Source organism: Oryctolagus cuniculus, chromosome X (assembly GCF_051225735.1).
Source record: "Oryctolagus cuniculus isolate XC-2025 breed Fujian yellow rabbit chromosome X, ASM5122573v1, whole genome shotgun sequence".
NCBI classification, from domain to species: Eukaryota; Metazoa; Chordata; class Mammalia; order Lagomorpha; family Leporidae; genus Oryctolagus; species Oryctolagus cuniculus.
The window spans coordinates 101,662,443-101,688,978 of record NC_142888.1 but is presented as its reverse complement, the minus strand read 5'-3'; the positions used below and the strand labels follow the sequence as shown (position 1 = coordinate 101,688,978).

The window sequence follows — 26,536 nt, the reverse complement described above, 5'->3', positions numbered from 1 at the left end:
CAATCAAGCTGCCAAAACAGCTGCCATGTGGCCAGGTAAGACCAGAATTGCCCAGCTGAACCCATTCTAAATGACTGATCCACAAAATTGTAACCAAATAAAATGGTTATTATTTTAAGCCACCAATTTTTTTGGAATGGTCTGTAACAGATAACTACAGTGATAAAAGACAGAATAGTGATTACCTCTGGGGGTAGACAGTCACTGAGAAGGAATCTTCTGAGGTGCTGTATATATTTCATAATATGATCCGAGTTGTTTACACAGGAATATATTTACAAACTAAACAGGTGTCTATGCAAATATTCATCAAGTGTATACTTAAGATTTGGGAACCTTTTATATTTTATATTTCAATAAACTTATTTTAAAGGCAATATACAGTTTGGTTATGTTCTAAATTTTCTAAGCAGAATAATGTCCTAACCCTTGGAACTTATGAATATGTTAATTTAGTGGAAAAGGAAAATTAACATTACAGATTAAGTCAAGGTTGCTATCAGTAGGTAGGGAGGCTATGCTGGATTATCCACGTGGGCCCAGTGTCTTTAAATTGGATACAGGAAGAAGAGTCAACTCAGAGGGATATATAACTAAAGACTTAAGAAATGCAACATTATTGGCTTTTAAGATAGAGGAAGGGAACTATAACTAAAGTGTCCAGGTGGCCTCTATAGGTGGAAAAGGCAAAGAAATGGATTCTCCCCTAGAATCAGTTCTGCCAATGCCTTGATTTTAACCAATGTCACCAATTCCATACTTCTGAACTATAAAACTATAAATTATTTTATATTATTTTAAACCATTATAGTTGTGGTAATTTGTAACAGCAGCAATAAAAAATGAAAAAAAAAAAACTGTTAGTGCGTCAAAGAAGCTAACCTCAATACATTTTGTTACACCTGGTAGTGACCAAAAATTTCAAGTCACACCCAAATACTTCTGTGGGTGTTAAATCAGCTTTAGAAGAGACAGGTCCATAACAGTTCTTAGCCTCAAAAAAACCAAGACCACAACCCAGAGCTGTCTCCATGAGTGTAGAACCTGTGCAGTCATATCTTTGGTTTAATGCTCTACTATTACTGAATTCCTCTCAATTTTTAACAATGGGTCCTTGCATTTTCATTTTTCATTGTCAACACAAATTACGCAGTTGGTCCTACCAACATACACTTCTTTCCTCTTAACGCTAGGGCCAGCCTACCAGACCTCTCAAAATTTTTGGTAACATTATTTCATGGGTCCTTTTAACCTTTCCAACATCAGACCTTGAATAGAGCAATCTGCTCTTTGATCAATCTCCTTAACTCCAAATCTCAGGAGAAAGGAGTTGAAAATTCCTTCCATGGACTTCTCATGGTAACTGGCCTTCCCTCTCTCCAGGCTCTGTACATCTATCCAGTGAGTGTCTGCATAATTCAGGCAGCCTCATGAAGATGCCCTTCTGACTCAGCCTATATGGAAAGTGACTGGAAACTCCTTTCTCCAAAGAAGAAAAAAATCATTATCATTGAAAGGACACCCACTAAATAGAGAACACCAGTGCCTAGGAATATTAAGGTTACAAGAAAAGGAGTTACGTGGTCAAGGAACTTTGTCCAACTGAGTTTAGAAGATTATGGGATTAAGTACCAGACAGCTGCACTTCCAATTCCAGCTTCCTATTAATGTGCACCTTGGGAGGCAGCAGGTGATGGCCTAAGAAGTTGCATCCATGGCCGGCACCGCGGCTCACTAGGCTAATCCTCCGCCTTGTGGCGCAGGCACACCGGGTTCTAGTCCCGGTCGGGGTGCCGGATTCTGTCCCAGTTGCCCCTCTTCCAGGCCAGCTCTCTGCTGTGGCCAGGGAGTGCAGCTGAGGATGGCCCAAGTGCTTGGGCCCTGCACCCCATGGGAGAACCAGGATAAGTACCTGGCTCCTGCCATCGAATCAGCGGGGTGCACCGGCCGCAGCGCACCGGCCGTGGCGGCCATTGGAGGGTGAAAGGAAGCCCTTTCTCTCTGTCTCTCTCTCACAATCCACTCTGCCTGTCAAAAAAAAAAAAGAAGAAGAAGAAGTTGCATCCCTTCCACTCATGTAAGAGACCTGGATTGAGTTCCAGGCTGCTAGCTTCAGCAGGCCTCAACCCTGGATGTGGTAGGCACTTGGGGAGTAAACCAGTAGTAGATGAAAGATCTGTTTATCTGTCTCTCTTTGTCTTTCAAATAAATTAAATAAATACTTCAAAATCATCTTGCATTTAGAAAACTAAATGGCTTTATTTTCTGGGGGACTGTTCAACTTGCTTAATATGCTAAATGGCAGGTGATCCTGCAAGGCAGGACAGATGAAAAACTATATAAACTTATTTGACCATGTACCCCTCTTCCTCTAGGGATCTTCCAGGACTAACTTTTCACAGAAAAAGATATGAGTAAAGCTATCTTTATCAAATTAAGCCCTTTACCAAGATAACTGAGCCATTTTAGTTTATCTCTTTCTACACTAAAATTTATAACTATGGAAGTCACACACCTAAGAGACTTTATCTCCAATTCTTGCCTTCCTCTGCTCACATGTGCACTCTACGTAGAACAGCATCCTTGGGTGTATTTTCAAATCTATGCTTATTGGCTGGGATGTTGCTGACGATTATGACAGCTTATATTTATCAAGCACTCACTCCATTACAACAAGTACTATTCTAAGCATTCATCACATATCATTTTATTTAACATCACCGCTTTCATTAAAGAATACCCCGCACTTATAATGCAAGGAATCTCAATTTACAATTGACAAATCTCAATGGACACAGCAGATAAACTCAGCTTTTTTAATCACAGGGTAGCAGCATTCTCAGTGGCACATCTCCAACTCATGGGATTTGGGAATTTCTGATTTTTATTTATATATATTTATAAATAAAACAAACCAATTTTTTTTCTTAACCAACATCAAACTACTGATGGCTTAATTATAAGCCTGTGGGGGATGAGGTTGAAGCACAGGGCAGTATTTCCATTAAAACATACATCAATAAACGACTGAGGGACACTGCTGTTCAAGAAAACTAAGATTTGTTCTGGAAGCTGGGAGCTGACTATCCAAGTAAGCTCTAAAGCAAATGCTGGGGGATCCATGCTCTCAACCTCCAAAGTTACTCTCAGGTCATAAAATATTTCTGCAAATACATGTAGAAGCTGTTCAACTAATGGAATAATGAACATGAAAAGGAGCACTCACTTTTTCTCTTTTATGTAAAAAAGTAACGTAAAAACCAATAGGACAGTTGTCACTCTCACAACAAACAGTTTTGGAACCCACATTTCCCCAGGCTGCTCCAGCCTATGGATACTATAGGGTTTCTAATAGATGTAATCACTAAATATTACCAATTTTTTCATTCTCTATACCCCAAATCCTAGCTGCTTCTTAAATAAGGGCCCTCTAGATTGTGTGTAGGCATTCCTGGAGAGTGGAAGATCACCTTACAAGCACACAAGAATCTAGCCAGCTGTCCAGTCAGCAACCATTTGGTGTCTGCCACTTGTACCTCCCCTCCCCACTCTCTAGTTGGAAATCACGGCATCAAACAGGTACCACTGTCCTCCACAAGGTGCTTCCTACCATCCCCCTGGACTGCTTGATGTCTCACTGCAGCTAAGACACTGGCGTCTAGAGATACCAGATCTGCATGGTATCTTGAAAAGCAGGGAGGAATGCTGGTTGGGCTCCATTATCTTTTTCAGTGAGAAGAGGAAGAGTGGGAAGTATAAGTAAGCAAAAGAATCTCTTGGTGAGAATGTACAGATACCACTTTTCATCATAAGCCATTCAGTCTCACTTATCAATGGACAGAGTAATAAATCTGGGTGATTCTGTTTGCCTTAAACAGTAGGAGTTCCTGACCTTTTAATGCCACATGCCCTTTTGGCAGTCTGATGAAGCCTACGTACCTTTTTCAGAATAACATTCTTAACTGCATAAAACAAAATACATAGGATTACAAAGGAAAACAGCTATATTGACACAATTATCAAATGATTTCCAAAGCAAATTTTGTATAATACATGCTTTTCATGAATATATTAAATAAATGATCCAGTGGCAGACCAACCACCACAGTAATTCAAAGCAGTGCCAGCTGTTCCAATTCCAATCCAGCTCTCTGCTGTGGCTTGAGAAAGCAGTGGAGGATGGCCCAAGTGCTTGAACCCCTGCACCCACGTGGGATACCAGGAGGAAGCTCCTGGCTTCCGAGAAGCCTAGCTCTGGTCGTTGTGGCCATCTAGGGGAGCAAATCCACAAATGAAGATCATCTCCTTCTCTCTGTCTCTCCTTCTCTATATATAACTCTGACTTTCAAACAAATAAATCTTAAAAAAAAAAAAAACCTGCCCTAGCCCGAGTTCTTTTAAGGCCTGGTGCTAAAAAGTTATAGCTGCCTATCCTGCAATTCAGGGCATAAGCCCAGAGAAGTCCAAATTCCACCCAGCACTCAGGCTAGGAACACTGCTCTATTTAGATCAAATGTTGTTAACAATAGATCAGACTATTATTAGAGTATTTCTAATCAAGAGTTCTCATTGACTGGCTCCATTTTAACCAGGCATCATTGTCCAGCCTCCACAATCCCCACCAATGCACCTACCACATTGTGACAAGAGTGGTCTTCCAAAATGCAAATATGATCCTGTCACACCCTACTGGGCTCTTTTAGCTTTCTGTCACTTTTCAGGGTTAAAAAGGCATTTCCTAAGCAGAATCCTAAATGTTACCCTAGCTCTCTCCCCATCCAATAGCAGTTGATACTACACTGATCCAGAATCCAGAAGCTACACGCAGTTGCCCATATACACCTCCGACCTTTGTACCTGCTGTTCCATCTTCCTGGAATGTCCTCCTACCTCATCCTCACCTAGCAAATCCCGTCATCATCCTTAAGATCCAACTCAAGCACTAACTCTTCTGAAAAAAAGCATCAGGCCTTCCCTGGCCTCCCTGGGATGAGCTTATTAATTTTCCTATATGCTACCCAGTCACTGAACCTTGACTATACATATGCTGTGGCACTTATACAAACTGGTTTATTGAATGAGCTAGACACAGTAGGGTGTAAGAAGAAAGGACTATAATTCTTTCACACCACTGCTTCACACCACAAGCTCTGTGGAATCATTTTTTCCCACCCCTGCTTGAAATTTCAGACAGATCTCATACCTTTTTCAGTCACTCTCAGATACTAAAAAAATAGCTTTGTTTTTTAGGCATTAAAAATTCTGGTACAGTCCAATATATCACAGCTTCACTCTGTTACCTGTTTCCAAGCTTCTCGCCTCCCCTAGCTCCATCTAACTCAGCCTTGAAGTTTGTGGTAGGGGAAGAATGGAGAGCACGGTCAACTTCCCAAACTAATCCATTTCCTTTCCCTCTCCTTCTCTCTCTTCCCCACCTTCCTATGCTATTTCCAATCATGCCTGCAGGGTTGAAGCATGGGGAAGGACCAGGAAGGACCAAAAAAAGCAGCTTTGCTAGACTGGTTCTGTTTTAACCTGGTGCTGATTGAAGAGTATGGCAGATCTCTAAAGCTGACGTCTTCTTGAGAGGGTTCCTTGAAGTTCACCAGTCACTAGAGGTCTCTCACTTGCAGATTCCTTGACCTGGGCAACACTTCCTCTGGTCAGCTTCTTTGAACCCCTCTGACCTGGGTTTCCATCGGTCCATTCCTGTCGGGATCACTTCATACCTCTGAGCAATCCTCATACGGGAAATCTCTTACTAAATGACCTTAGCATGGGGACTGTATCTGGCCCCTGGGAAACAGACAGCTTTGCCCGTATATTGGCAGATGTACAGTGCACTGCAAATGCAATTCTTACTCTTTTGTCTGTTGTCAGACTGCCTCAGTCATATCCCCTCTTACCTTCAGATTTTCAAGCGTGAGTCACTTGCTAGCTCCTATACAAGTGCATCTCCAGGGAACACGTGTCAGGCTCTTAAAGTTGTGCTCTTGCAGCCCCATTCCACTTATGCATGGGAGAGTAGTTGCCTCCTTCACTCCCTCAGAAGAACAAGCTCTATAGCACTCCCACGTATCTCTACAAAACCATCCTCTCTACCATTTTCCTCTCGATCAATCCCCAGCTCCCTTACATAATCTGTGGTAGATAATGAACTAAAGGCAACAGATCATGGTTTGGGGGACACCATTTCACAAGTTCTATACAAATGACAATGTCACCTCTCTTTAGAATATGTGAACCCTTTCTTTTTCAGCTTTAGGTCCTCATCTAAAACTGAGATAGCAGAAAAAGTCCTATTTTAATATTCATTGCCTAGGGGTATATTCACTACAACCCTTTGAGGTCCTTGATACCAACAAATAAGTTCCATTCACGTTTCTACTCCCCAGATCCTACTTGGTGCAGGGAAAGTGCTCAAAGCTATTTGTGGCCCCCAGTTCAAGATGACAGACTAGGTATATACATTGTTTCAAATCCCTCCTTGCTTCCACTAAATAAAAGTACAACAGCACATAACCAAATAAAACCTTAAAGAAAAAACACAATTAGCTGGAAGATGAGACGATCACTAAAAAAAGAGATCAACACATTTTTGGAAGAAGGAAAAGTGGATGTGAGCAAGTTGTCAGGCGAAACAGATGGATAAAACCACAAGCGGGAATGTTATGAAGCAGCTACAGAGGAGATGAGAGCCGGCCTTCCTGGCAGAACCCTGGAAATATTCTGGGCTCTGAGTCAGCAAGTACAGAAGGGAACTCAAATGAGAAGTGGGGCTTTAAACTGGGGAATTAATTGAAGATTTGTACAACAGAACAGCTGCATCAGTCTCCCCCACCACATTCTTCCCAAACCTCTCATCCACAATACTATTAATGGGCATTTGCCAACAAGCAAAACAAAACAAGATAAAACTAGAGGATTTTTATCTGGAAAAAAAATAATGCCATGAAGAAAGTTAAGACTTTTATTTGCATATTTGCTTTTCAAAGAAATACTCTTCTCACTACACATTTAGGGAACTCGTATGTAGCCAGCCAACCGCCAGCCTACTCACTCCCAAAGGAAACTTGCCAAGCAAGCAGCCCTTCCTGTCCAGCCTCATAAAGGCTTCCTTGTCCGAAGTCCCATTCAGTTATCAGAAGGGAGAGCTACTCAGAAAACACACTTGCTTATGCAACAGCAAAAGGAAAAGCCACACCAGCTACCCAGTAATGTTTCTTTAAAAGCAAATGGACAGAATAATGACACCACCAAAAATGGTAGGCTAGAGAGTTCCAGTGCTCTATTCCTCCACAAAAACAAGCAATGAGCTAGCAAAAACTACCAGGATAAACTTTTGCAGAACTCGGAAATCTAGTCCAAAACTTACATCAGAGAAGGCTTGGTGAAGACAGAAATGACTGCAGTGTGGTAAGATAGCATAGAAGCATTTTTTTATGCTTTATTTTATTTATTTAAAAGGCAGAGAGAGAGAGACAGACAGACAGACAGAGGTGGACCTTCATCTACTGGTTCACTCTCCAAATGACCACAACAGCAGGCTGGGCCAGGTCTAAGACAGGAACCTAGAACTCCATCCAGGTCTCCCCCATGGGTGGTAGAGGCCCAAGGACTGGGCCACCTTCTGATGTTTCCCAGGTGCATTAGCAGGGAGCTGGATGGGAAGTAGAACAGCTGGGACTTGAACTAGCACTTATATGGCATCAGAGGCTATGACCAAACCTGCTGTGCCACAATGTCAGCCCCAGCAATCTAGCATTTAAAATTGCCAACATGCTATACCTTAATTCCCAGATCAGCAGTGGCTCTAAAGGTTGCAGCCTTCGCTACTAGTGCAGGTTGTTAGTGCCAAAGAGAACAATGTAGAACCTATTCTCAAAGTTGTGGTTGCCTATATCTAAATGCTTGGTGTCCCCCTGAATAACAGATCCGAGGGATTGGCTTTCTCTCACGTGACTTACAGCATTCCTAGGGCTAGAGAAGCTCCTTTGACAGCATTTGCCAAAAAGCATTGAAAGTAACAAGTATTAACTGCAGCAGGATGTGGCAAGAGACAGTGACAGGGACAAGCAACAGATGGACCAAGAAGTGTTGGAAGGAAGAGTTTAGAAAAAGAGCTGTGTGTAGTTATAATGGATTTTAAAAACTCCCATAAATACTGAGGAATTCAATTCACCCAAGGCTGAAAGCATGTGAAAAAAAAATCAGAAGATCCTAAGCTTTCACTCCTGGACATCCTTCAGGCTCTGCACAAGCGTGAAGTGAAGGCTGACGCAGAGTTACAACCAACGTGGCTAAGCTCTGAAGGAGTGTTCTGATACAGAGCCAATGTGTCGAGACTAACAGCAGGTATTCTTTTCTTTCTCTGACCTCAAGCATGGAAGGAAGCTGTCAAAGCACGAGCAAACCACCAAACCAGCAGACCACATACTTCAATTGACCACGTGCAACACCCAATACCGTCTTTACAAAAACCATTTAGAAAAGTCGCCAAACACGTACAAATAAAACCAGCAGCAACACAAGTCCTATGGGAAATGGTAAGAATCTAATATCTACAGCCACTACATTAAAATATTCAACATGTCCAGTTTCCCACAAAATATTACAAAGCATGCCAACAGGAAAATATGGCCCATTTTGAGGAAAATATGGGATCAACAACAACTGCCCTTGAAGAATAGTAGACTTGCTAGAAAGATTTTAAAGTCAAGTGTCTTAACCATGCTCAAAGAGCTAAAGAAATGCATGGACAAAGAAGAAGTCAAGAAAACACTGTGTCACTAAATAGAAAATATTCAACTAAAGCAAAAGAAATTATATAAAAAAGGGGGGGGGGCAGAAATTCTGCAGCCTTAAAGAAAAATAGCTTAAACATTTCACTAGAGCAGTTCACAACAGTTTTGTGCAGGTAGAATAGTGAATGAGGGGCCAGCATTGTGGCGCTAGGGGTTAAGCTACTGCCTGTGATGCTAGCATCCCATATCAGAGCACTGGTTTGAATCCCAGCTGTTCTTCTTCCAATCCAGCTCCCTTCTGATGCATGTGGGAAATCAGTGGAAGATGGCCCAAGTACTTGGGCATCTGCCACCCACATGGGAGACCCCTGGAGTTCCAGGATCCTGGCTTCAGTCTGGCTGTTGTGGTCATTTGAGGGGCGAACCAGCAGGTGCAAGATCTCTTTCTGTGTCTGTCTTGCTCTATCTGCCTTACAAGTAAAATAAATCTTCTAAAAAAATAATGAATTAGAGAACTTTGAAGATGAGTCAACTGAAATTATCAAGTGTAAGGAGTACGAAGAAAAAATTGAAGAAAAATTATTAGAGCTTAAGGGACAGTGGGAAACCACCAAGTATACTAACATGGGCATAATAGGACTCTCAGAAGAAGGCAGAGACAAATGAGCAGAAAGAAAATTTGTAGATAGATATAATGAAGAAAAAATCAGATTGGTGAAATACATGCATCTAAACATTCAAGAAACTCCATGAATATCAAGTAGGATAAATTCAGTGGAATTCACCCAAATCAGCTTATAATCAAATTGTTGAATGACAAAGACAATCTCTGAATCAGGAAGAGAGGACCCACCAAGTGCAAGGAATTCGCTGAAAGATCAACAGCCAATTTCCCTTCAATGGAGGCCAGAAAGTAGTACCAGGAAATATTTAAAATGCTGGAAAAAAAATTTTTAACTAAGAATTCTATATTTGACAAAACTAGCCTTCAAAAAATGAAGTGGGAATAACATATTCCCAAGTAAGTAAAAGTTGAGAAAGTTCATTGATCCAATACCTGCCTCCCAGCTGAAGTGAAGGCATACTGAACAGTAACTAGAAGACTTACAAAGAAGTTGAGAGGGCCTGGCATCGTGGTACCGCGGGTTAAGCCAACACTTGTGACACCAGCATCCCATATTGAAGCACCGAGTCCGGACACTCCATTTCAAATCTAACTTCGTGCTAATGCTCTTGGGAAGATAGTTGCTGATAGCCTACATGATTTGGCTCCTGCTACCTACATGAGAGACCCAGATGGTGTTCCCAACTCCTGGTTTCAGCCTGGTCCAACTTTAGCTGTTTTGGTTATTTGGGGAGTGAACTAGAAGATGGATCAATCACTAAATTTCTCTGTGTGTACAGGTATGTCTCATTCTGTCACTCTGCCTTTCAAATAAATCTTTTTTAAAAAAAAAGCCACAATCTGGAAATTGCAGGTGTTACTTCCACTTATACTCCATTGCCCGTAACTTAGTTACATAGTCATTCTTAACTGCAAGGAAGGCCAAGAAATGTCTTTTATTTGCCCATCAAAATATTAGTGGATTTATTACTATTTTAGAAGGACAGGGACCGGTGCTGTGGTGTAGCTGGATATTCTAGATAGTATTTACATATAAATATAAGACTTTAGGGTCAGGTGCTGTGGCATAGCAGGTAGAGCTGCTGCCTGCAGTGCCAGCATCCCATATGGGCACCCGTTCAAGTCCTAGCTGCTCCATTTCCAATCCAGCTCTCTGCTATAGCCTGGGAAAGCAGAAGATGGCCCAAGTCCTTGGGCCTCTGCACCCCCATGGGAGACCCGAAAGAAGCTCCTGGCCCCTGGCTTTGGATCAGCCAATTGTGGCCATTTAGGGAGTGAACCAGAGGATGGAAGACCTCTTTCTCTCCCTCTCTCTCTCTCTCTGCCTCTGCCTCTCTGTAACTCTGCCTTTCAAATAAATAAATCTTAAAAAAAAAAAGAAATTGAAGGACAGCCAGAAGTCTTGGTTATAACCTGATGAACAAAACCGTGGCTTTATTGTAGCAGGAGAGGGAAGTTCTAGTAGTACAGCTACGCAGCAGGCCTGAAAGACAACAAGCACACATCAGAGTAGGAAAACAGAGGCTCTATAAAGAAGCAACGTGGCCTCGATGACATAAATGGCATAATGAAAAATTGGGGGGGGGGGAATTCAAGATATTAGGGGCCATTGTGGTACAGCAGTTAAGGCATAGCTTACAACACCAGCATTCCACATGAGTGGCAGTTTGAGTCCCAGCTGCTCATCTTCTGATCCTGATAATGCATCTGGGATGCAGGAGAAGATGGCTTGAGTGCTTGGATCTCTGCCACTCATGTGGGATACGAGGATGCAGCTCCTGGCTTCAGCCTGGCCCAGATCTGGCTATTGTGGCCATTTAGGGAGTGAACCATCGGACAGAAGATCTCTCTCTCTCTCCCCCTGTCACTTTACATTTTGAGTAAATTTTTAAAAAACTTAAGATACTACAAAGTTCAATAGAATTAGAAGAAAATGACAATGCAAGTTTCTTGGTGTGAATAACAATGACTTCTACATATACACACAACAAAGACAATGATTACATGATTAATTACAATTGATTAACCTCAATATACATTAAGAAATTTAAAATCTATGCCTTTTTTGAACTTTCAACTTCAATTTTAAAATACTATTGTATTTATTAATAAGTCCAATGTGCAACTTAATTTAAAATATAAGCTGTACTTTGGAAATTCATATTTATTAAATAAAATTTTAAAAAAAATTTTAAAATACCCTTCAAATTTTTCAGCCACATTGGTAAATATATTTAATTTTCTTTTAAAAATATTTTAAACACTCCTTAGTAGGCACTAAACAAACACAATAATTAAACATGTAATTAAATAACTAGTAAACATAATAAATGAAATGTATAAATACATATGGATCTTGTTTGTATAAACATTCTAATACTGCTTAGAAACAGAATTTTCTTATTCCTTTCAAGTCAAAAAAATTATAAAATCAATTACTCACTTGGAATCATATAATCTGATACTTTCATGTGTCAAATTCTCTTAAACATTATGTATGTTGAAAATATCATAGGTACAAATTGCTCTACTGATTACAAAAACACTATTTCTGAAGTTAACATGAAAGTATCGGTATCATGGTTTTCATTTTTTTCACGATTTCTAGAAATTCAACACTTTCCCAAAGTTAAAAAGATACCTACTATGGAAGCAGTAATACCTTCCCAAAATTGGAATCCCTATCACTAGGATTTAAGTTGTCTATTGACCAGACTTGACAGCCAGGACCTGAGAATCTGATAATCTGTGCAACACTGGTGAACAGGTGCAGTGTTTTTTCTAATGCCATTATGCTGGGAGAAATCCCCATGTGCAGCCAGCATTGTGGCATAGCAGGTAAAGCTGCTTCCTGTGACACTGGCATCCCATATGGGTGCTGTTTCATGTCCCGGCTGCTCCACTTACAGTCCAGTTCCCCGATAATGGCCTGGGGAAAACAGTGGAAGATGGCCCAAGCGCTTGGAACTCTGCCACTCATGTGGGAGACCCAGATGAAGCACGTGGTGCAGCCTGGCTGAGCTCTGGCTGTTGCAGCCATCTGGGGAGAGAACCAGCAAATGGAAGGTATTTCTCTTTCTCTCTCTCTCTCACTCACTCCTGCCCTCCCTCCCCCTCCTTCTCTGTAACTCTTTCAAATAAATAAATAAATCTTTAAAAAGTAAGAAATCTCATGTGAATGCTTTCCGAATGGAGTGCTCTCATAGCACAGAAACACTAAATTCAGTTTAAACATTGTGCAATTCTTTGGATTTGAGTCTATAGCCCACATCCAGGTTGCTTAACCACTTGATGGTCTGGGTCTATATTCTCAGTATGTTCCCTCCTGATGGAGCTGTAACACTTTAGATAATTAACTGGGAACAAACTGGATTGTATGTATTCTCCAAGACTTATCTGGCTCTTCAGTCAGAGCTCTAATGACAAAACAAAGAAAGGAAGAAGGAAGGAAGACAGGCAGAGAGGGAAATAAATTTAGGTAATTTAAAACTCCAGGGAAAGTGACTTAACTGTACAGGAAACTCATGAGCCAAACATTTAGCAAACCAAAATAGGACAAGTTTGTCCAGTTGAATGATTATAAGAAAATAGCATAAAATACCCACATACAGCAAATCCATTTCACCTTGATAGGAGGATCCATAGAAAATATGAAGTAATTTTAGCACCCTGACTTGCTTGGCATTTTTTGGCCCAAAATTAGGTAACTCAGCCTCAAATAATAATTATGCAAACATTTATGTGGTTTCAAATTTTAGAATTTCTCTATGCACAGGGTATGACAGCCTTGGTTACATTCACAGGATTATATTAGGATTCAATCAGGAACAAGGAACCCTTATGAGTATTACAAAATAAGATTTCTTGGAATAATGAAAATAAACAATTATTTAAAAAGCTAGGAAAATAAGGATAAAGAGAATTAGAGGATCAGAAGAAACTCATGAAATAGGCAGGCATGACCAGCTACCAGAGTGGGAAGGCAGAGGACAGCTGATGCAGAAGTCTACAGAAGGCAGTTTCCTCCGCATATGGCAGTGGGTCTAGGGTAGGGTTGCCAGATTTACTATGCATGTATGCACACACACAATACATGTACTGTACATATACTACACATATATGTGTGTGTGTAAAACCACATATGAGAGTACTTGAACACTTTTGTGGGAAATGCAATTTAAAGTTTATTTTGATGAAAATAATTTTGAAATTCTTACGCAGCTTTTTCATAATACATGAACATTTGAAAACCTCTTACATTCATGAATTTCAATTTTTTGCACCAGAATAAGCTTATCTTTCAATTTCATTTCCACTAACCTTTTCAAGTACTCTCATATGTAAAATATATATGTATAGATACACATATATGTATTAAATATATATGAGTATACATACAATGGGCCACACTTACAGTGAAAAAAATTATTGCTTATCTGAGGCTCAAAATTTATCTGGATGTCCTAAATCTCATCTGACACCCCACAGCACTTGTCTGGGCTCACTCACCCTGGTCAGCAAAGCTGGCACTTGGGAAGAAGAGCTAGACTCTGAGTGAGGGAAAGCAAGGACACTCTGGCACCTGCAGGCACCTCTGCGTCTGGTTCTCCCTGCCTGTAACAATGACCTTCAACAGTGAAATAGCCATTTCATTTCTGCCTTCCAAATCTTGCTCAAATTTCTCTTTTGGCAAATTCCATTCTGGTGCCATAGCAGGAAGGGGATTCTGGCAAACATAGCTCCAGCTTAGCCAAATTGATAAAACTTACAAAGGATTTAAATCCATCATTACAAAAGACTTGAATCATATGCACTGTAGCACTGAGTAATCTAATAACAGACGAAGATAAAAAATCCACTTCTGGTCCAACTTCCTGATATTGTGCCTGAGAAAGCAGTAGAGGATGGCCTAAATCCTTGGGCCCCTGTCACCCATGTGGGAGACCCAAAAGAAGTTCCTGGTTTTGAACGGGCCCAGCTCCAGCAGATGGAAGACTGACCTCTCTCTCTCTCTCCCTCTCTCTCTTTCACACTCTGCCTTTCAAATAAATCAATCTTAAAAAAAAAAAACTCAAAAAGTATATAAACACACACACAATTATCAGAATTTCACAATCACCATGGCTTCATAAACACAGGCATTAAATATCAATAGCAGCTAATATCAGAAAAAGAGATGATTAGATGCTGCATATCTCCCATAGTCTTGCCACTTAAAATTTTGTCAAAGGAATCAAGCCTGAGTCTGATCAGTCTCTGGATCCACTTGCCAACTTTGCCAGAAACAGAGGACAGAGAAACATGTTGTACTCAACCAGAAGTACAAAAACAGCAAAACCCAGACTACTGGAAATTATACATTTTTTGCTCTAAGAGTTAAACGGCAAAGAAAAGAAATGGTAACCATACAGATTAAAATAGACTTAAAAAGATATTGGGAAGGGGGGCAGCACTGTGGCATAGAGGGTAAAGCCACAACCTCTAGTGCCAGGATCCCACGTGGGTGCCGATTCGAGTCCTGGCTGCTCCACTTCCCATCCAGCTCTGTGCTATGGCCTGAGAAAACAGTAGAAGATGGCCCAAGTCCTTGGGCCCCTGTACCCACATGGGAGACCCCGAAGAAGCTCCTGGCTTCGGATTGGCACAGCTCCAGCTGTTGCAGCCATCTGGGGAGTGAACCAGCAGATCAAAGACCTCTCTCTCTCTCTCTCTGCCTCCACATAACTCTGCCTTTCAAATAAATATTTGAAAAAAATAGATTAAAGTTCATTGTATATGGGTGAAATGGTCATTTTTCCATTCAATTATTATTTATGGCTGTTGTCTGTATTCCCACTAAACTAGGGTCTTTCTGCTTTTTATTTGTTAAGCTTCTTATTCAGTGAAGTATTAAGCCTTTTTACCATAATGTAAATTTAAAATATGTTATCTCAGAATCTAAAAAAAAAAAAAAAACAGAGTAAGGGAGATGGAAGGAGGATGGGAGGGAGAAAGAAGGAGAGAGGGATGGGACTATCATTATGTTCGTAGAATTTTACCTATAAAGCACATTGAATTTGTTAAAACTAATTAAAATAAGAAACTGGATAGCAGAAATGAAATATATAAGTACAATGAAGACAAAGCTGGAATATAAAGTTGAAGGAATTGAATCAACAAGAGAAAAACATAAGTTCTGGCCAATGGTACATACATGATGGGATTGTATTTTTCAAAAGGAAAATAACTGTTCTCTGTTCCTCATTTGTTCCTTCTCAAGGCTAGAAAAAATTGTGACTGTACAGCTTAGAAGGTGTATAGACAGCATCCTAAGGTAAGGGTCAGAAAACTTTCTGCAAAGGACTAGAAAATAAGCATTTTGGGCTTTGTATCAATACAGCCTGTGTCCAAATATTCAGAACTACTAATATAGCCCAAAAGTGGCCTTAGACAATATAGAAATAAATGGATATGGCAGTGTTCCAATAAAACTTTATTCATGGACACTGAAATTTATATTTTTCATGTGTCGTGAAATATTTTTCTAACCACCTAAAAATATAAATACTACTCTTAGCTCATGATCATAAAAAAATCAAGTAGTGAGCAAAGGTTAAGCTTGTAAAACTTTACCCTAGGAAATGGCAGAGCAAAGATATGACAGTCACTCGAACTGGACTCTAGACGCCTCACAAGAGAAGTACACTTGTATTTTGTTTGGGGAAGTATATTTTGTACCTCTGCTTTAGTGAGAGTCTAAACTCCAACTATTAAAATATACTCAAAAATTTTCAGGGAAATCTGTTAAATAATTACTAATAAACTATGAAGTATTTGATAGAGAGGAGGGAGAAGGTACACATATTCTGTAACTTAATAATTCTGCTAATTCTACTTCAAGGAAGAAACCTACAGAATCTATCACATGTGCACATTAGGAGACTAACACAAGAATGCTCACTGTTGGATTCCTGGCAACAGAATTTTGGAGCCACCTAAATGACTAACAGCAGGGGAATGGATGAATATATTGTGGTTCATTTAATTGAATACTACAGGGAAATTAATATGAATGAACTAGTGCTCTAAAAGCATGGAAACTTTCAAAACATAAGGTTAAGCAAAAAAAAAAAGTTGTAAAATAAAAATATGAGATGCTGCTGTGTATGTTGTTTTAAAAAGGAAAGACTATACTAAATATGCTTTATAGATATGTATGCATTAGAAGTCTGCGCATAAATGTGGAAATGTTAAATATAAAGCACAGGATAGTGGTTACTCCCGGAGGGAGAAGGAGAGAGGGAAATCAAATTCTAAAACGGTATAGAAGGTGCTTCAACTGTACCTGTTTTTGAAAACTCAGAACAAAATTAAATGTTTTTTGAGTGAATGATTAATTCACAAATGTATACACCTAATCTCCTGATATAAGTGATACATTTCCCATTTTATCTTAGGATTTATGTTCACACTGGCTAATTATTCAAAGCTATCTAACACATAAGAGCAGTAATAAATTTACTCACCGTCCTTTTGTTTATACCTGAAATAGTAGAGGCTAGCACTGTGGCATAGTGGGTAAAGCTACCGCCTGCAGTGCTGGCATCCCATATGGGTGACAGTTTGAATCCTGTCTGCTCCACTTCTGACCCAGCTCTCTGCTATGTCCTGGGAAAGCAGTGGAAGATGGTCCAAGTGCTTGGGCCCCTGCACTCACACTGGAGACCCAGAAGAAGCTCCTGGCTCCTGGCTTCAGCCTGGCCCAGCCCTGGCCATTGTAGCCATTTAGGGAGTAAACCAGCATATGGAAGCACTCTCTCTACCTCTGCCTTTCAAATAAATAAATAAATCTTTTAAAAAATAAAGTAACTTCCAGGAGTGGTAACTAGACATTTTATCTACCACTAAGGTTTCCTAGCTCAGTTAATGAATAAGGATATATGATTTGCATCATGCAAACCTATAAACATTATGACCCGATAGCCAGGACAGCCATCAGGAACTAGTATCCCAGATGGGGGCACAGAGTAAAGCTAGGATCACTTATGCTCTGTTTATAGTGAGCTCAGGTAGTTTGATTATGGTTAACAATGGACAATGAATGACAGAAGTGATTAAGATGTGGAAGAAACCCACACTCAAGAAAAGCAGTGAGTGGAACATAAAGGCATCTTACTCTCCAACAAGTTAACTGTAACCAAAATTAGATCTGCTCAGTGATGTCTGGTTTGTTTTTTTAAACTCCACAGTTATAGTCCTATTTTAAAACTCTTTTACTTAAAATTCCTAGAGGAGACATCAGCAGGAAACTAGATAAATAAGTTGCATTATATAAAATGAAATACTACATGTCAATAAAAAGAATAAACTACTGAGATACGTAAGAATACTAGTGAATCTCAAAAATGTTATGCTGTGTGAAAAAAAGGCAGACATGAAACAGTATATATAGTTTGATTCCATTTATCTGAAGTTCTATAATCAGGAAAAACTAAACTATGCTAGCAGAAATTAAGAACAGCAGGGACAGGCATTTGGCACAGTAGTTAAGATACTGTTTGTGATACCCACATCTCATATTGGAGTCCAAGCTCTACTTCCAATTCCAGCTTCTTGCTGGAGACCCAAGTGGAGTTCTGTGTTCCTGGCTTCAGCCCAATCCAGCCCTGGTTGCTGTAGGCATTTGGGGAGTGAACCAGTAGATGAAATCTCTCTTGCTCTTACTTTTTCTCTCCCTCCTCTCCCCCTCCCTGTGTCCCTCTCCCTCACTCTTTCTCTCCTCCCTCTCTCCCTCCCCCTCCCTCTCTTTCTGCTTTTCAAATAAATTAAATATATTTTTGTAAAAGAACAGCAGCTATGGGTAGGAAAGGACTTACTAGAAAAGAACAAGAAATTATTATTCATTTTTATGGGCACAGTAGTTACATGGGTGTATATATTTGTTAAAACAAAAACCTCATTGACTTAAACATTTAAACTATATGCATCTTACTGTATACACATTATATTTCAATATGGCTAATTAAAAACATCTATAGGGAAAAGAGCATTTTAACTATCAGCCTGAAAACTCTCAGGCCCAAAGATTGAAAGCCAGAATCCCAGAGGTCAAAATGAGCCAACCAGTCTGTTCTGTTTGCTCTCAGATTTGTTTAATCAATTAGTTGTCAACACTCAAAAATGTTAGATTTTTCCGTTGAATGTTCAGCTTCCCCTGAAAATCCTTGAGCTCTTGCAATACTGAGCTAACAATTTTACATGGCAGTAACATGTACTCTCCATTCCTCCCAATGCCCACCACAAGACATTGAGTTATGACAGAACACATTGTCACAACTAATAGAAACAAGGACACTGGGAAGAAAGACATGAGAGCGGGAAAGCTGGCGAGTTCCGTTGCACACATAGGGACCCTGAGGTATTAGAAGGATATCCCATCAAAATCATTCAATAGCCAATTGCAACTTCAAGGCTCAGATTCAGAAGTAGTTAAGCCTAGACATATGGACTTGAGGCCCAAACCAGATTAACACTTCTTGATCACCCACCATGTGATAGTCACTATACTAGGAACCCTCACAGATGGCATCCACATAGTTGAAGACACAGAAGTGAATTCAGTTAGTAAGGATGGATAAAGAAAAGAACAAATGCCGAAGATAGGACCTGTGGAAGGAATGCTAAAAATCTAAAGGATTATCGTAAAAGATTAAAAACTGAGGGAACAGGAGACAGGAGTCATTAGAGAGGCAAGAGCAAGAAAGGATAGTGCCAAGCACCAGAAGGCAGAATGTAAAGAGATCTCCAGCAGCAGTTGTTACAGTGAGCGAAAGGAACAAGAGGACTGAGAAAAGACCATTTGGGCACTAAGAAGGCCACTGGTGTGTGCAGACTTGAATTGTTTCGGTATAGTACCGAGAATGGAGGTAAGATTACCAGAGGTTGAAGAGTAAAGGTAGGCTTTAATAAATGAGAAGTGGGAGAGGGATGATGGGACAAAGAAATAGCTAAAGCCTCGCACCACAATTCCCTGTGTCATGGAACAGATCATTTCATCTTCTCACATGCCTGCTCCAGTGAGCTGTGGATAGAATGGGAAGCAAATATAAACCCTGTCCCCACCCTCTTGGGGCTCACAGTTGAGTGAAATGGTATTAGGTAACAGTCACTTTGAGGGTGGAAGAAAACAGAAAAGAAGAAATCAAAATGACATAAAATTTTAAAAATAAGCATAAAAAGGGCCGCTGCTGTGGTTAAGCCGCCGCCTGTGGCACCGGCACCCCATATGGGCACCAGTTCAAGTCCCAGCTGCTCCGCTTCTGATCCAGTTATCTGCTATGGCCTGGAAAAGCAGAAGATGGCCCAAGTGCTTGGGCCTCCATACCCATGTGGGAGACCTAGAAGAAGCTCCTGACTCCTGGCTTCAGATCAGCCCAGCTCCGACTGTTGTGGCCATTTGGGGAGTGACCCAGCAGTTGGAAGACCTCCTTCCTTTCCTCCTTCCCTCCCTCCCTCCAACTCTGCCTCTCAAACAAATCTTTTTTTTAAAGGATAAAAATAGAAACTTTCCAACTTACTTTTCAAAGGTATCATGATTCTTATTCCAATCTGATAAAGATAGCACAGACATCTGACCAATTTTACTCATAAGTGTAAAACTCCCATATAAAGTACCAACAAAGGAAACTCACTAACATTTAGAAATACATTGTTTTTATATGCAAGTTCCACATACTGAAATCTACTCATATTATTTATCATCAGTAGGGCAAAAAAGTACTGTGTCTATAAAGATAAATGGCAAAAGTATGCTTGATTAAATTCAATTTTAATCAATAAGCTTAAAATAAATTTTGATTGAGAGTAAAATGTATTTCTTGGGGTGGACATTTGGCACAGCTCAAAATGCCTACACCCTATATCAGAGTGCCTGGAATCAAGTTCTGGCTCCATTCCTGACTCCAGCTTCCTGCTGATGTACACCCTGGTAGGCAGCAGTGATGGCTCAGGTATTTGGATCCCTGACATCCACATGGGAGGCCTGGATTGAGTTTCTGAATCATGACTTAAGCCTGGCCCAGGCTTGGCTGTCGCACGCATTTGGGAAGTAAACCAGCGGATGAGGGATTCCTCTCAGTTTCTCGCCCTTTCAAATATAATCGTTTAAAATTTAAAATATAGCTCTTAATCCGAATGCCAATGTCTTATGTAAAACACTAAAAGCATTTACCTTCTAGCAGAGACAAACCAGGAATACATCCCACAATCAACATTATGTTCTTGTACACTTTTCAAAGTGTTTTTAGTAAAACATTAAATTTGAAGTGCAGCTATTAGAAAGTGTACAGTTATACTTCTTACAGTTTATGTATGTTTATCTGCCTAGAAACACCAACAGAATAAATCAACTGAATATCTAACAGCAGTAATAAGTGGCTGCATACAAAATATACAAAATGAATACATTTCCTATATCACAGCAAACCATGAGAAAATATAATGGTGAGGCGGGAAGAGATTCTATTCACCTTATCAATGTATTATATGAACTAACTAGAGATACTTAAGAAGTATGTCGCATCTATTTGAGGAAAAACACATAAATAAACTGAAACAAAAAAATTACTCAAATAAGTACACATTCAAACTGCCTTGATAACATAAGGCATATAACCATAAAGAGGTCAATTCTTCCCTTTAATTAACACTGTAGGGCAATTTCAATCAAAATGAGATATGAAAAATTGTTTAACTATTGAAAAACTAAATAAATTCAGGCTAAATATTCAAAGTTTATACCAAAATGAGTTCTAGGTATATTTAAGAATATTTCTTTCATCTAAAAATGCTACAAGAAAATTTAAGTAGATAATAAACAAAGAGGAATATCAATCTGATCTCAGAATGATGGACTTTCCCAGCATAAAAGCAATGAAAACATACTTAACGATAGTATCTACAGTTAAAATTATAAAGTCTCTAGTGTGATAAATAAAATGCAAACAGAAAAATTATTTCAATAAACATAGTGGACAATGGATCCATACAAAATAGATTCTTAAGGAGCAAAAGGCATAAACTAGCCACAAAATAAGATATACAAATGGTCACTAAGCATGCAAAAATAACATTCAGGATGGCGACTCCTGTGGTGCAGTGGATTAAGTCACTATTTGGGATGCTCTCATGCCATATCAGAGTGCCTGGTTCCTGGCCCAACTACTCTGTGCTTTCAATCCAGCTTCCTGCTAATGCGCCAGGAGGAAGCATATGACAGATAACCCAAGTACTTGTATCTGGGTAGGCAGCAGAAGATAGTCCAAGTATTTGGGTCCTGGTTGCCCACATGGGAGACCTGGGTGGAGATATTTATGCTTAAAATAAAATGGTCGGCCGGCGCCGCGGCTCACTAGGCTAATCCTCCGCCTAGCGGCGCCGGCACACCGGGTTCTAGTCCTGGTCGGGGCGCCGGATTCTGTCCCGGTTGCCCCTCTTCCAGGCCAGCCCTCTGCTGTGGCCAGGGAGTGCAGTGGAGGATGGCCCAAGTGCTTGGGCCCTGCACCCCATGGGAGACCAGGAAAAGCACCTGGCTCCTGGCTCCTGCCATCGGATCAGCTCGGTGCGCCGGCCGCAGCGCGCCGGCCGCGGCAGCCATTGGAGGGTGAACCAACGGCAAAGGAAGACCTTTCTCTGTCTCTCTCTCTCACTGTCCACTCTGCCTGTCAAAAAAATAAAAAAAAAAATAAAATAAAATAAAAAAAAATAAAATGGTCATATAATTTATCCTCCAAACCAGAATACTTTTTTTTAAGATTTATTTATTTGAAAGAGTTACAGAGAGGGAGAGACAGACAGAGGTCTTCTATCCACTAGTTCACTCTCCAAATGGCCACAACAGCCAGGGCTGGGCCAGGCTGAAGCCAGGAGCCAGGACCTTTTTCCAAGTCTACCACATGGGTGCAGGGACCCAAGGATTTGGCCATCCTCTGCTGCTTTCCCAGGAGCACTAGCAGGGAGCTGGATCAAAAGTGGAACAGCTGGGACTTGAACCAGCACCCATATGGGATGCTGGTGCTGCAGGCAGCAGCGTAACCCATTGTGCCACAGTGCTGGCCCCACCAGGATACTTTTGAGAGTTAAATAAGGCATTATTAATGATTATTCCAAGACAATATGTATTGAGGACAGTCCCAGGCATAGTGGGTCACATGGTCATAACTAGTTAAAAGCTACTGATTGTTCCATTTGAAAAAACTTAAAATGTACGAAGAAAGGGCAAGTGTTAAATAATAGTACATATTTCATATGAATCACTATTATGTAGCTAATTATATTTCAAAATGTATTTAAATATTGTATTTTTAAATTAAGAAACTATAAAAAGTATGATTCACAGTGGCTAAACACTATGTAGCCAATAATCATGCATTACTTATCCAACATCCAATCTCTCCTGTCCTCTTCCTAAAAGCATCCAAATTTCCTGCCTGGTTGCAGTTCATGGATGGCCAGCATTAAGTCTAAAGCAAAGGTCCACAGCAATCATCTGACCACCGTTATTAATTCATATTGGTCCCACCAGAATTTAGGACTTTTATTCAAAGCTTCTTGAGTCACAGGAAGCTACGGTACCTGATTTGAACCAGGAGAGAAGCTGGCACATTGAGGAGATCGAGCAGGAGAACTGCAGAGCAACTTAGCTAGAATACTGATCACACAATGCCAGAAGCCCTCGTTACCTCTAGACTTTAATTAACTGCAATTAAGAGATACTCTCATTGTTTAAATCTGTTTTAGGGATGATTCTGCTCCTGGCAACCAAAAAAAAAAAAAACAACACACACACACACACACACACACACACGCCATGCATGGAACTCACATTCAGAAATTCTGAATCAAGTGGTCCAAGTGTGTTCTCCTAGTCTTGATTTAAAAAAAAAAAAGCCGTTTGTGATTTTAATATGCAATGAAAGTTAAAGACTGTGAATATATTATGCATATACCAGGTATACAGAAAAATTGGAAGGAAAAATATGTCAGAAAGTTAAGAATGATAATCCCTGGGTACTGGAAATGCACAATTTTGTTGTTTTCAATCAGTGAAACAATTTTTAAAATTTATTTTCTTACTAAGTCTAACTCATCTTTGGGTCATTATTTATCACCCAGTGCAAGAATAAAATATATGTTTTTCTTTACTGGTTTTAATTACAAAGTAATAGAAACACAAACTAATAAATTCTAAAAGCATATGCAAAAGCAGAAATAAGTAAATGAGGGGGCCAGGGTACTAGGTTAAGCCTCCACCTGCAGCGCCAGCATCCCATATGGGCACCAGTTTGAGTTCCCGCTTCTCCACTTCCTATACAGCTCACTGCTAATGCACCTGGGAAAGCAGTGGAAGGAGGCCAAAATGCTTGGGGCCCTGCACCCACGTGGGAGACCCGGAATAAGTTCCTGGCTTCAAATCAGCTCAGCTCCAGCAGATGTGACCATCTGGGGAGTGAATCAGAAGATGGAAGATCTCTCCTCTCTCTGTTTTTCCTTCTCTACTCTGCCTCTCAAGTAAATATATTTTTTTTAGAAAAAGTAAGTAAATTAAAAAGTGAAATAGAAGTAAATGATGAGAAAATTTTCAGTGGCACATGCTAAGGAAAGATGGGAATCTCAATCAGGAATATAAGCAACTCCTTGTTTATAATGATCCTGGTTCTATAGAAGACTCATCTGTCTGGAAAGCATGCTATGTAGGCTAGACACAGTCAAGAATGTGCAATGTATGATTAGCACTTCTCTGTGGCAAGTTTTAATTACCATATTTGATTTTACATAAATGTTTAATATAGCAGGACTTTCTACTAAATACAACTGTTACAACAAGTAATAACTTTCTTCATATCTAATTGCAAAGCAGAAATTTAATATTCAATTTAATATTTATAAATCTAATTTAAAATCTGCAACTATTTATAAAATGTATTTTATAAATCTACATTTATTCCTAATTTACTCTATAAATTTATAAATATCTTTTGTGTTTTATTAAAAATTGAATTTATAAAACACCAAATATATAAATATGTCTTATAATATAGATATTATCATATGTTTATACAATTTTATCTATAATTTAAATTTTATTCATAATTTTAAATTACATTTTATTTATAAAATAAATCATTTTAGAAACAATTGAAAGAGGAGAGAAAATGCATTTTAAAGCATTTCTTTCTGGATCCCTAAAAGGGAAGAGTCTAAAATCAATAAGGAAAGACTAGCTTCCTCATTGTGTTCGCTTCAGTGGACTGAAGCCATGGGAACTTGATTTATTCTAGGAACTCACTAAATAACAGATGACTAGGAAACAGGGAAAAACCATTCCTACATTTAACTGCTCTATTCCTTCCTTCCACACAGGAGTAGACCCTCCTTCAGCTGTGGTAGCCCGGAGCAGTAACAGCAATATATTCAGCAGGATAGCATAGCATCCCTCCTCTAAACCTTTGAAGCTTGTTTTAAAGAAACACACAGTCCAACTGATCCAGCAATTGTTTTTCCGGTATATCAATGGAGTGAAACGAATTCTGCTAATGTGTCAACAAAGTGTCAGGCCCTGGGAGAGATACTTGGGAATTATTTAAGTCTACTGTTCTGTTAGCTGGGGTTTTTTCTCTTGCAAGATTTTGTTTTGAGCATAACAATTGGCTATTTCTGAAAGCTGCTCTTGGTACATAAAACCACGTGACCAGCAGAGAGGAAAATGTTCAAGAAAAATGTGCTTATTCAATATATTCAACAAGTATTAAGTTGTTTAGATGCCAAATGTAGAGAAAATCATCTAGGACAAAGCTCTGCTTTACAACACTTTTTTTTAAAATATTTATTTATTTGTTTTGAAAGTCCAAGAGTGACACAGAGAGAAGAGAGGCAGAGAGAGAGAGAGAGAGAGAGGTCTTCCATCTGCTGGTTCACTCCCCAATTGGCCACAATGGCCAGAGCTGCACCCATTTGAAGCCAGGAGCTTCCTCCAGGTCTCCCACGTAGGTGCAGGGTCCCAAGGACTTGGGCCATCTTCTGATATCCCAGGCCATAGCAGGGAGCTGGATTGGAAGAGAAGCAGCTAGGACTAGAACCGGCACCCATAGGGGATGCCAGTGCTTCATGCCAGGGCATTAACCCGCTGCGCCACAGCGCCAGCCTCTACAACACTTTCAATAATAATATGTCAGATTTTGTTTTTTACCAATTCTGACTCGTCCAGAATTATTTTTATAAGAAATATAATATATGCAAAAAACTTCAAAGGATTATACAACAAATATCATGCTTCCAATATACAGAACTGAGGAATAGTTTCATCAATGTTTCAAGTTTTTATACACATACATGTGTATGCACACACAATATACACATAGAATGGTATGTTGCAACCATTTCATACTTATTCTTGAGAGCTTTATTTTAAATTTTTAGAAATTTTGCCACCTAGTCGCTAAACCTTTGGTAGCTTGAAACTGGTCACAGTGAGAGCATTACACCATGGAAGTTCTCAAACATTATAAATCAATGTGCTTTTTTTTATTTCCTGGAAAGCCAATTGTTAAACATTTATCAGCATACTACTCTTCACATACAAAGAAAACTGAGGCTGGGGTTGTGGCATACCAGGTAAAGCCACTGCCTGCAATGTTGGTATCCCATATGGGCACTGGTTCAAATCCTAGCTGCTCCACTTCCTGTCCATCTCCCTGATAGTGTGCCTGGGAAAGCAGCAAAGGATGGCCCAAGTGTTTGGGCCCCTGTACCTACGTAGGAGACCTGGAAGAAGCTCTTGGTTCTGGACCTGCCCAGCTCTGGCCTTTGCAGCCATTTTGGGAGTTAGCCAGTGGATGGAAAATCTCTCTGCTGTCTCTCCCTCTCTCCCTGTACCTTTACCTTTCAAATAAATAAATAAATCTTTTTATTTTAAAAGTTTTTAAGGTAAACAAATTTCATGTATTTCATATATACAGATTTAGAAATATAGTGATACTTCCCACCTTACCCTCTCTCCCACTCATGCTCCCTCCATTCCTACTCCTTCTTCTCTTACTCCCTCTTAATTTCTACAATGATCTTCTTTCAGTTTACTTTATACTCACATAAGATTAACCATACACTGAGTAAAGAGTTCAACAAATAGAAG

At 39.8% G+C, this 26,536-nt stretch overlaps 1 protein-coding gene across 1 annotated transcript in view; it reads right to left on the bottom strand.

The window, feature by feature from the left end:
• Positions 1–26,536, bottom strand: part of SH2D1A (SH2 domain containing 1A) — a 134,461-nt gene that overhangs the window by 56,671 nt on the left and 51,254 nt on the right. The window contains exon 3 of the mRNA XM_089324771.1: positions 12,277–12,409. Coding sequence (XP_089180897.1) covers positions 12,277–12,409 — 133 coding nt within the window. The remainder of the gene's footprint in view (positions 1–12,276; positions 12,410–26,536) is intronic.